This window comes from Eucalyptus grandis, chromosome 11 (assembly GCF_016545825.1).
Source record: "Eucalyptus grandis isolate ANBG69807.140 chromosome 11, ASM1654582v1, whole genome shotgun sequence".
Classification (NCBI taxonomy): Eukaryota; Viridiplantae; Streptophyta; class Magnoliopsida; order Myrtales; family Myrtaceae; genus Eucalyptus; species Eucalyptus grandis.
The window spans coordinates 47818283-47830111 of NC_052622.1; the positions used below are offsets into that span (position 1 = coordinate 47818283).

The 11829-nt window shown below is 40.6% G+C and overlaps 1 protein-coding gene across 3 annotated transcripts; it reads right to left on the reverse strand.

Annotated features, from left to right (window-relative positions):
- Positions 1 to 498: 498 nt before the first annotated feature.
- On the reverse strand, positions 499 to 6483 carry LOC104433510 (copper methylamine oxidase). Of its 3 annotated transcripts, none has more exons than XM_039305429.1 (12): positions 5744 to 6483; positions 5030 to 5139; positions 4614 to 4919; positions 4035 to 4147; positions 3607 to 3937; positions 3261 to 3476; positions 2827 to 3063; positions 2404 to 2589; positions 2070 to 2210; positions 1574 to 1842; positions 1199 to 1280; positions 499 to 879 (listed from the first exon to the last, which is right to left on the reverse strand). In XM_039305429.1, the coding sequence occupies exons 1-12, from the start codon at positions 5991 to 5993 to the stop codon at positions 757 to 759; spliced, it is 2364 nt and encodes a 787-aa protein (XP_039161363.1). In that variant the 5' UTR covers positions 5994 to 6483; the 3' UTR covers positions 499 to 756. The 3 variants fall into 3 exon arrangements, with proteins under 3 accessions (XP_039161363.1, XP_039161364.1, XP_039161365.1); XM_039305430.1 differs by lacking the exon at positions 5744 to 6483 and adding an exon at positions 5347 to 5503; XM_039305431.1 differs by lacking the exon at positions 5744 to 6483 and adding an exon at positions 5480 to 5501.
- Between the last annotated feature and the right edge of the window lie 5346 nt (positions 6484 to 11829).

Below are 11829 nucleotides of genomic sequence, written 5' to 3' on the forward strand. Positions count from 1 at the left end.
GACTTTCCAAGCCAAACCCAACAAGTCCATTCCCGGTCAAAGTCTTCTACCTTATTCATTAAGAGATTACTTCCAGGAAGGAGGATGCATAAAGTTGCTGCTCAGCGAGACTTTCGAAAGCCATCGAACCTGCTTCCTCGATCTTACAATAACAACACAGTGTGGAAAGAAGATGATGGTAATAGTTTTGACTCTTGTCATGATAGTTTTGACTCTTGACTCTTGTCACGATAGTTTTGACTCTTGTTTTTAATTTCCCTGGGGATTACTTTTCATCTGCTCTTTCAATCATGCCTAAACCAAATGCTCACATACAAAGACTTTGGACCAAACAGCCTTATAAGAGGTAACCCAAGCGGTCAAGCGTGCTTATGCACACGATAATGACACGCTGGAGCAGAAAACTGCTGCACTGGAAGCCATTCTCAGCCTCTGCTTGTCACGACTTAATACTTAAGCAAGCTCGAGAAACCCAAGTGTTGTTACATAAGATTAACGTGCGTAAAATACCGAGGACATCCCAAATTTCCTGCCTCTGCAAAGGGTGAAAATCCGTAAAGCCCACGGCATCACAGAGCTTTGCTTTTTATTTCGGCAAAGTCATCTTATTGATAAATCACATTTTATGTAGTGTCACAAGGCTGAACACAAATGGCGTTTTCACAGAGTAAAAGCCATAATGCGTAAACACAAATTGAAATGACAAGTTGCATAACAAATCAGGACGCGACTTCAGAAGAAAAAAGGGAATCTGCTTCACATCTTAGCGAGTAGTCCGTTCTGGATGGATTTTGCAGCCATCCCATTCTCCTTGAGCTCCGAATCGCCTGAGTTTGGGGGCACGTCAACCGCCGGTGAGCAATTGAAGAACCCGTGTGGCTGAACCCAAAGGAGAGAAAAGGAATGATGTGAGTTCACCGCTTTTGCTCTTTGAAAGAACAAACACTTAACAGCAAAGTTGAAATTGCAAATTAATTCTATGAAACCATGATCCTCTGAAGTAAACAGTCTACTGGGATGGGTAGTAATTTCTATCCGACGGGTAATTCAGCAATACCACTCAATAATAAACATAAGAACCCAAGCATGCAGAGATACCATAATCATCATTTCATCAGTATATTTGAAGCGAGAGATTAGTAAACAAGTGCTTGCGATAAGAATGACTGGAGATATTACAATACAATATTCATCATACCATGAGCATAAATCCAATGCGGTCCACCGGCATGACAGGCCAGTCTTCCAGTCTTGGAATATGTGTCACGCCAAATACATACCTACAAATGACATCCGTAACAGTTAGCACACTAGAGAATCTCATTTCTAATCCTATTTAAAAGACCAAATTGACAAACTAATATGTTTTAGAATATGTCTCAATCCCATTTATCAAATGCACAAGCGAAGCCTACCTGTCAATTTTTAGCGGCTAAATTGACATTGTGTTTACTATTGTTTATTGTCATCTTGTAAATCAGTGAGAAAAGTCCGCCATAATTCTGATTCTGATGTCAAAGGGCTCAATCAAGCTAGTGATGATAGTTCACTTAAAAAGAAGCTAAGAACTAACCAGAGAACTATGTCCGTTTCTTCCAGTGATCGATTTTGCTTGACCCATGTAGCCAATCCCTCTCCAACACGTGGGTTTTGATTAGGAAACTCCCCTCCAGGATACATTTCATCGCGTGCATAAGGCGTGACCCAAAGGTTATGCTTTAAGAACGCAGCTCTTCTCAAGAATTTTGCCTCGGAACCAGCTAAAGGTAAGCAGTTCGAGCCAGGTAATAGCTTGTACCCCGTAAGCTGCCCAGTCCTATTGACCGTTCTTGTATTTCTGATCTGAATGATGTAAAATAACATTTTTAAACTGTAGAGCCAGAACCAAAGAAGAGAAACAGAACCAGGTAATACTATTAATATAGGACGATGCACAAATCTCGGTGAAGATAACATCTAATATTATCACTAAAGTGGCTGAACAAAAATAAAACAATGTTGGTAGCCGTATGTGCATTTAGAGGAAAAAAAGGGGGGGGTGGGAAGAGAGAGTGAGTGAGATGTCTCACAATCCAGTGTCGTGCAGATAAAGGATTGCAGTCTCGCATTGCTTGCATTTCAGACTGGAGCAGCTCCTCTTCAGCATAGAAAGCATTATTGTGAACATTCTCTTTTCCAGGTTCCTCAACTTTGACATTGACTTCGACAACCTAGACAAATGCATTTATGATTAAAAGAAAAGATTTTGCTTTAACATTCAAAGCAGAAAATGTAAGAACCATCACAGAACGGTGATACGGTTCAGAAATTCCAAAAGAAAGCGGAAAACAATCAAGAAAAATAAAGCCAATTATTGCCAGGGAAAAGTAAAGGTTCGCAAAAAGTTTCAAGCTTATAAACTACCTGATTGAAGGTTTCACCAGGCTTACAATCAACAGCCATGTCCATCCGAGCCACAAAGAAATGTTGATGAACAGGGGCATAGAGCCCAGGTGCAATGGTGGTGCCATATTTTCGAGTTTCTCCAGGCTGCAATGCCCCAAGACTGAGAATACCAGTAAGTTTAACCTCCGCTTCAATTTTCCCATCCTGCAACAACAAACAAAATGAAAATCATTCTTACCAAAAAAAAAAAAAAAAAAAAACAAAATGAAATGAAAATCATGTCAAATTAAAGTCATTGACAAGATGAATGATACACCCTTTGACACCATGTAACTTAAAATAAAGCAAGTGGTGATCCAAGGAAACAAACACATCAATATCATCAGAGCTGTTAAAATTGAGCACTGTAAAGTTTTTTGTGGCAGTCATTATATAACTTGCCTGATAGAAGTGCCAGAAAAATCCATACTCATAGTTGGCCACAGTACAAATGAAAGACACTGTTAGCCTTCTGGATCTCCGGACTTCTGCTAAACCAGTTCTCCAGTCTTGATGCTTCCACAGGATCCCATGATCCTCTTCATGCAAACAAACACAGTTTTCAATTGTTTCTACACCTCCAGTAAAATTTATAAAATGTGCGTCAAAGTATTTTATGTAGCCCAAACAGTCGCAACCCTGCAACATTAAACTCAAAATGAGAAAATCACTTCTACTTCTACTTGCAATATTGTACTTGATAGATTCGGCAAAAGAACTTATTCTTATTATGGGCTATATATATATAAATATATATTTTATATATATATATATATATATATATATATATATATATATATATATATATTATATATAAGGCGCGAACGATAGTTTACCTTCTTAAGAGAATGTGCATTTTTCCCCAGACCATCTTCTCCAGCATCAAAAGCATTCTTTCGGTAATGAGGATCATTAGGATCTCCATAAGGCACTACCATCTCAACAAAGCTTAACCTGTGGGCCACGGGTCTCCGACCTCGATTACCATCAACATATGCCACAGAATATATTACTAAGCCCTCTCTTGGCGTGAATCCAATTCTGAAGTTCCACTAAAAACCATAACACAGTGAAACATTATCAATATTTCGAAATATATATCACCAAACTGGTACTCAATTTCATATCTCGAAATATATATTGCCAAATGATATTCAGTTTTCATGAAATATTTTCAACCACCTTTTGCCATTGAATGAAGTGACCATTGACACGAAAGCTTGGGCCTTCAGGCTGGATGATTTGTAAGGGCTTCACATCACTACGATCAACGCCACCTCTTGTTTCACCAGGAGTGTAATTTCTCAATGGATCAGCTGGCGGTAGGGGAACGAGTTTACGGTCTTCAAACTCAATAACAACCATATTTTGCATATCAACAAGCACATGAATTCCTTCCACCGGACGTGCATAACCATTTTCCATAGGACAGTCACTCTCAGTTCTACAGAAAATTAGTGGTTTAGCAAGTCTGCGGTTCGGTGCATCAGCTTCACTGTGATATCCAGCACACCTGGACAAAGTTACACAAAGAATATAAATAGGGCAAGAACCATCGAAAGCATTCTTCAACGAGGTATTTGCAAGTAAACTATCTGTGAGGAACTGACCAAGGATCCACCATCACAAGATCCAAATCCTCAATACCCCTCTTCTTCATTGCCTCCCTAAACGGAGGGAATTCCTTCACAACAGCTTCACATTCAGCATATTCCTCTGCATCCTAGAATTTTCAGATATGGAATAGGATTAGGTCAAGGACTCATCGAAGCAATTACAAATATTGTCTATCCCATAGAAGGAGTAAAGAGCACTGGATAAGTGGCAGCAAAGCACTTCATTGTTTATTAGCAGAAGAGGTCTAAGTGCATGAGCTTTTGTTTTCACCTACTTCACCAGCAGGTGAGGCAGTCCTAAACAGACGTCATGGCAAATGATCTCAGGAAGAATTCCATACTTGCATTTGCATGTTGACCGAGAGATAAACACACTATTCCCTAGGGTTTGTCAGCCTGATATGGTCAGTCATATCACTTTAACATTGAATTCCGAAGACCTGTTGTGCCCTATTAACAAGGTTAAATATATCCAGTTGATCCAAACTTCAAATCTTCTCTGCTTAAACTATTATTGCATGGTCAGCATTTGTCTTAGTATCAGACATTCTCAGGAATGGATTAAAGGTTTACCATCGGAGGCTGAACATCTGGAACAACTTTGGATGAAATCACTTTTCCCCTGTGATGACCACCTCGAGTCACCGCATGAACCTCAGACAATTCAACAATCCAAATGCTTGTCTCGTTTGACCTCTTGTTGTACACAATAAGTCTTGCTTGCCTTGGAGGAAGCTTGCTAGGTATCATAGGCCCACCTTTTGTTCTGGGAAGCAGTGATGGCTGAAATGGAGGGAAAAAGTATGCATCCGCCAGGGCAACAACTTGCTTACCCGGTTCCAGCAAAACCACCTCGACAAACCGCATGCTGTCTCGCACCTGAAAATGGAGATAGGGATCAGCATCTTTCTTCCACGAGATTATACAAGCAAAAGAACAAACATCGAGACAAACTTCTAGCTAAATGACTGAACATGTAAACTAAGTACCTCGGGTGTTGCGCCTGCAGCCCGGACAGTGGCCACTGCCACTGAGATCTCGGCAGCAGATAAAGGATCCAACGGGTGACTGGACTGAGGCTTCACCATGACTGGGATTCCTATCCAAGCCAAGCAAACACATCTTATTACTACTGAAACTGAACCCTCCACACAGGTTCAGAGCTCAGCAGGATGGGATGATCCCAGATAAATATCTAATTTCAGCAATAGGATAGATCAGACAGAACAGAAAATGAACACCCTTTAGTCACCCGCATTAGATGACCGTTCTGTGTTCAAAAGATAGAACCTGGGAAAGGAGTTACCTAAACAAGAAAACCTCAGGATCTAGGAATCAAGAGACTCATTCCTAAGTTAAACAAAACAAGAACAAGAACAAGAAATCAAGGACGTGGACTAGAACAGTTCAACATCCGTGACGCGGAAGTCAGAGTTTACTCGATGGGTGATGCTCAGTCAATCGTGTCTCAATGGGGATTGTCCCAAGTACTATAAAACAGAGAAGAACACATCCACGAAAAAAAGCAACCTTTATCAAACTACCTTTTTCCACAACCCAATCATTGATCAGATATAAAGCCAAAGCATTATCACCACCGTATATACCCCAATAAAAATTTGTACATGTACCTCTACATATACACTTACACGTAGCTCAAGAGGAAAAAGAAAAAGAAGAAGACAAGCACTGTGTGAGCGGACCTTTGTTCGCCGGAGTTATTGCAGGCGAATCGGGGAGGGGCTCCACGGGACGGACTAAGGCAGCGCCGGCGACGGGGGCAGCTCTCTTGCCGGTCAGATCCTCGCCCGGATCGCCCGCGGGCACGGCCCAGTCGTGGACCAACACCTCTTCGCGGGCCTTCCCGAGCACGGGCGCCGCGACCGGCGGGGGCGGGGGCGGCTTTGCGCTCCCGGCGCAGCAAGACGCCGCCTTTTCCTGAGTTGTGGCCATTGCAATGGGTTCGCTACCTCACCGTATCCACCGCAGTACTTATCGCAGTAGTACTCTGCTGACATACAGCAATGCCTCCGATCAGACCACCCACGCACACGCACACGCACACGCACGCACACGCTCGCACAGTCAGCGCCCACACAGACGCGCACCAACACCGCACACACGCAACAACCCACTTAGCTCCCTTCCCTTTCTCTCTCTCTCTCCCTCTCCCTCTCCGCCGCTCGCATTCCCGGGACAACGATCCCCCTCGAGAGGAAAAGGAGGAAGTGGGCCTCCGCGACGGACTCTGGATGAATGGGTGCTGCTGTAAGCTTTGGGTGGGAACGCGTACGCGGGCGGGGGGGGCGGAATTTATAGAGCTTGATGGGTGTGGTGGGTTGCTGTCTCTGTCGATTCGGGGAAGCGGACAAGGGAGGGGTATGGGTTGTCTGCGTGGGGTGATGATAGGCACAGCTAATTGTCAGAGACGCGAGTGCAGCGATCGAGGAACCGAGAAAAGGGGAAGGGAAAGGTGAAAAATGAGGAAAAGGAACAGCCTTCCTTTTTTGTCCAAGAAGCCAGAATCGGACAATACCTCCTCTCTCGTGCCGGTCCCCATGGCTTGAGGTCAGGATTTACGAGGGATTAGTTGACTTTTATTCGTCCTAGTCCTTTCGTTTAATCTCTTCTTTCCACAGTCTTGACTAACGAGAGGAATTAGGATCAGATACGTGGAGTGTTTTTCCTTTTTTGTTGTCGAATTGATACGTCAAGTGTATCAAGCGCATGATTTAAGATCATTATGGTCATTCGAGAGCTTTTAGATATGAATACACTTTCTTTACGAAATTATTTACAACATTGCTACTGATTAGGCAAAAATCTTTCAAGATATAACAAAAACTTGAACAAGAACACCAGGGAAATAATTGAAAATAATAGATGTATATTTTTTTAAAGAAACGAAAATAGAAGTTAGTCTATTGAACGGAAATGTTACGTAATTAATAGTCTTTCAGAAATGGCATCCCTCTAAAATTTACTGCTAATAATTAACGGCCAAGTGGGACAACAAACAAATTATTAACAGTAGTACTCCTAATAATCATGCTTTGAAGTAGGAGGACTGTGCAGTTGTCAGTTTATGTACCATAATATGAGCGAGGAGCAGATAACAGAGATAACCAAATAAATTCCTACCTACACTTGCTAAAATTAACGTTGAAATTAAAAAATATTATCTAAACTTCAACAAAAAAGAAGAAGTGATATATGAATTTTATTGTGAAAATTTCAAATATCTTGAGTAAAGGAAAAAAAAAAATCAAAATGCGTTCACCAAAGAATTTAAGTAAAGTAAAAATGTAAAAGTCTATATAAATTTAGTAGGGGTGAGCAAGTCCTATAACATGAACTGGTTCTACTTTAGATCCAGTTTTGAACCGGTTCATTTTAATCAAGTTCATTTTCTCCTTTTTTAGATGAGGAAATATTAGTTGAAATTGAATATGTTTGACATTTTGTTCTCAAATAGAAAAAAAAAAAAATGTGCTCATGTTTGACGCATGCATAATTATATATATGATAAAATAAAATAGGACAAAAAAGAAAAAAAAAAAAAAAGCTCGACCTGTTCTCGAGTTGACCTTGCAAGTAGTTAATTCAGTTCCAAGCTGATTCGAAGTAGGTTCTACCTGACAAGCTAGTGGCACATACAATCTCACACCTGTATGGCCTTAGGATTACTCCCAAGTCAACCTTGCTCACACATGCACGACTCACAAGAGTGGAGAGAAAAGCAGCTTGGTATTGGGAATGAGGGGAGGGTCACCTATTTATACAAGTGCAGGTTTGATCCTGACCGTTGATCCCTCTACGATCTAACAATGGTATTTGGATCTATACAATCAAGATAAGGCTACACAAAAGGCTTTAGGCCATGGAAGAACTCAAGAAACGCTTGCCATGAGGAGATACATCTTGAGAGGGCTATTATGATCGTAAAAATACCTTTAAACTCACATTTATGTCCGATTTCTCTTCAATTTTAAAACCATCAAAATGTGCCGCGACGTCAAGGTAGGGTCATGACACATGTTGTTGTCACACTAGGTATGAGTTTGGGAAAACTCATAACCATGATCAAACAAACTCACAAGATGCTTGATCGGAAGGCGAGGTGATGGGTCATAGTCATGGAAATCGAAGGGTCGCCTGACATGGAAAGCCAAAGGGTCATGGGTTTGTTCCCACATTGATGATGGGTTTGTTCCTGTATTGATCATGGATAGATCATGGACTTGCTCTCATGTGGATCATGGCGAGTCATTTGGACATCTTGGATTATGCTCGTCTATTGAGCCATGTCACTAGGTTCCATTATCCACATTGGAACCGATACCTTTTTGAGTATATTTCGTTTTTCGAGTATTTAAAAAAAAGAAGAAGAAGATAATTCATCAAAATGTGTAATCTTTTCTTATTCAATTGCTTAACATTTTATATATACCGTAATTGATTAAACTGCATAGAATATTAAAGTCATGTGATGATCACTCGAAAGAACACTCCTTATTTCCGCGAGAGACACCCAATACCGAACTCTACCAAAAAAAAAAAAAATCATTATCAAAAGCCAAGCATTTGACAGTGATTATGTCAATGTGAAAAATGAAAAAATATACTACGTTTTGCAAAAAATACAAACGCTAGACTCTCGTGAATTGATTGCCTCTGCTCGTCACATATCAACGAATGATATATCTGGTCGCCGACGTCCCTGCCGTGCTCCAGGACGCTCTCATCGTAAAACACTGTACCGTATTGCTAACTTGACTGTAAAGGGGAGAAGATGAGCCCGAGCTTAGCTCATTCACCTTAGTTAATTCCCTGGAGAATAGTTTATCTTTTTATGGAATCTTCATAACATATGCCTTTAAATATCGATTCTGTCGATGTCATGTTCAAGTCACGTAGGTCACTCTACAAGGGTAATTTCCGTGAATTTACTAGTTTTAAAGATAAGAAGGAAAGAAAATGGTTTAAAAAAGGAGTTTTTCGAGAGCAATCTAGAATGCTTGACGCCAACAATCATCGTGGAAATCGATTAGGACATTCGCAATTGCATGCACGGAAGGGAAGTGGATTCGTGAATGGTATTTCGACATTCGTGGAGAGCGTGGGATATTTCTTCTATGTATGGAACATGTGCATCTCGAAAATTGGAGAAGGATCGTAGAGTAATCATGCATATTTGAGTGATGAATCCGGCAAAGATTATACATCGAGGAATTATATCCACGTGATTTGAAATGACGATTTCGACCCCCATTTTACAACCGGATATGATCTAGATTCTTGATTGCACGGACCTTTACGGGAAGTTGGGTCAAATTTTGAGGTTGAAAAATGAGAGTAAGAGAGGGGTTGGGGGGAGAGTTGCGTTGTCAGCGACGAAAAGCTTCCCCTCGAATCTATATGTTTTGTATAAATACCGATTCAATTCTAAATTTTTCGATTTTAACAATTTAATCCTAAATATTTATGAAATTCTAATGCAATCATTGTGGTTAATTTTCACCGGAAATCGTTAAAGTGGCAGTCTAATCATCGTCAATCATCCTACGTGATATACTATCACGTCGGTGATCTTTGACAAAAATTGATTGAAATGAATGATTATATTAGAATTTCGCTCAAATATTTAAAATTATATTAGTAAAATTAGAAAAATTTAAGACCGAATTGGTATTCGTACAACAGTTTCAAAACCGATTAGACAATTTTCGCTTTATCAAAACAAGTTGATTTGATAAGTATCGCTTGCGAGGGCAATCTTTAAAATCGAAGGTTTTCGATATATAAAATCCGTTCATCAAATTAGCTCCTCTCTTCCTCGTCTAGACTTCAAAAGTAAAACTCGCTCCATGCATAACAAATTTCGGTCAACTCGATCTTGTTAAGCTTGTCGTCGCGTGCACGCCAACTCGTGTGATTAGATCGTGCAAAGGTGAATTTTGTGAGGCACCGCCCATCCTTCAATCGTTGGACATGTTATTGTCAATGAGGGAGACGCGCAGTTGTTGTGTTGTGGGCGGTCGATGTAATTTGAGGACTTAGAAGAGGACATGAACCACAGACAAGTCTTCCTCCCTAAAGTTTTTATCTTACATCGGTGGATAGGACATTTTTAAATGAATTCAAAGTGAAGATTGAATATCGAATTATTTCGTGTACGAGACTGACTTTATAGTAAGGTTAGGTCTGGTTTCGCACATGCTTCGTCGAAATTGATGCTGAACGTGCAAAGAGGATCGAGCATACTCCTAGCAAAATTAGGTGTCACGTCGACAACATGTGCTGTCTAATTCAGCCAATTTCGCCTTGCAAAGCTTGGGAGACTCGCAGAAATTTCGTGGCCAGGGCAAAGGGTCATGGACTTCGGTACTTTGCATCCGCGATTTCCACATCTATCGCCATCGACTAGGCAAGTCATGTATAGCTCCATAGTGTTCCGTCCGATCCGGAAATTGTGAGGAAAATTTTAAGAAGGCGACACTTCCTAGGAGCCTGTTTCTTTGCTAAATTTTCACAGGCCACTGTAGCACGATGTGGATCGCTCTCTGATCGTGACTCCCTTGCACTCACGCAACTTCAGAATGTATCAATTTAGTTAGAGGAAAATGATACTAAAAGTGTCAAAAATTTTGTATGCCAGCTATTTTGAAATTCAAAATTTTTGTCGGATCACTTTATCGCCATTTTTTTTTATTTTATAAAAAAAAAATTGGATCACTTAAATATCAACTCCAATTTGGATTGTTATAAATTTGACATGACAAAATTTTATTAAGTTCCCTGACTGACATGGCTCATGAATGTACCCAATAAACATATATACCCTTAAACCACTTCATCTACATGTTTTGCCCCAAGTGTAGTCTCTAGATTAGACAATTAAGCATTTCTCCAAAGTCGAGAATCTAATTCAGTTTTCCCCCAAAATTAACTGTTGAATCTTGTAACGGAGAGCATAGCCAAAGTGCAAATATTTCAAACAGGTCAATAAGAAAGGTTTTCAGAGAAAGCGTAGCCAAGGATCAGAGACGATGATGGTATGGAGGGCAGGAATCGAGTTCTTCAAGTATTAGGACAGCAAAATAGAGTGAGACGGAGCAGTGTACGACACGGGGGGGTTCGGAGTGGCGGAGGTAGACTGGGGGTCGCTAGCGTGAAGTGCAGGAGCTCACGGCACGGCGAGTCTGGAGAGGCGCAGCGAGGGCGACGCCGATGTTGGTGAAGATAAGAGTTTGCTACGGCGAGTCGAGGTGCGAAGACCGACCATTCAAGGTGGTTGTGCGTGTGGGAGAGTGAGGTAGGGTAGAACAAAACGCAAGTCACGAAAAGAACAAACGACTGTCAATTTTCAGAGAAAGTTCGTGTGACATCGTCTGGGCAAGCCAACCACCTCAAAAGTCCATGTTAGACTTGTTTTTAATATGAATAGTCATGCTGGATTAAACATTTTATTACAAAAGCCTCGTAACGTGTTTGATCGGAGTTTGTCTATAGAGGTATTTAAATTATCGTTTTTTTTTTCTGATTTAACACTTAAGTGATCAAACGAAAATTTATAGCACTAAAGTGAGCGTCATATAAAACTTTTGCAATTCTAATATCCTTTTGCTGTTTAGTTGGAGATCGCATAAAAAACTTATATTTACAAGCCTAGCCGTCAATTATTAAGGTCAGAGTTAAACCTGATGCCTCCTGGTAAGTAGAAATCGCATAGTTTGTATTAATTTTCATTTGCACAACATTTGGTTTTGGGAAACTTAGGGAATATTGT

Excerpts from the sequence above, each read along its gene's own strand:
- LOC104433510 (XM_039305429.1), bottom strand. The coding sequence starts at position 5,993 with ATGGCCACAACTCAGGAAAAGGCGGCGTCTTGCTGCGCCGGGAGCGCA. Across the intron at positions 5,140-5,743 it reads AATAACTCCGGCGAACAAAG|GAATCCCAGTCATGGTGAAG; the intron begins GTCCGCTCACAC and ends TGGCTTGGATAG. Across the intron at positions 4,148-4,613 it reads CAGATGTTCAGCCTCCGATG|GATGCAGAGGAATATGCTGA; the intron begins GTAAACCTTTAA and ends TGAAAATTCTAG.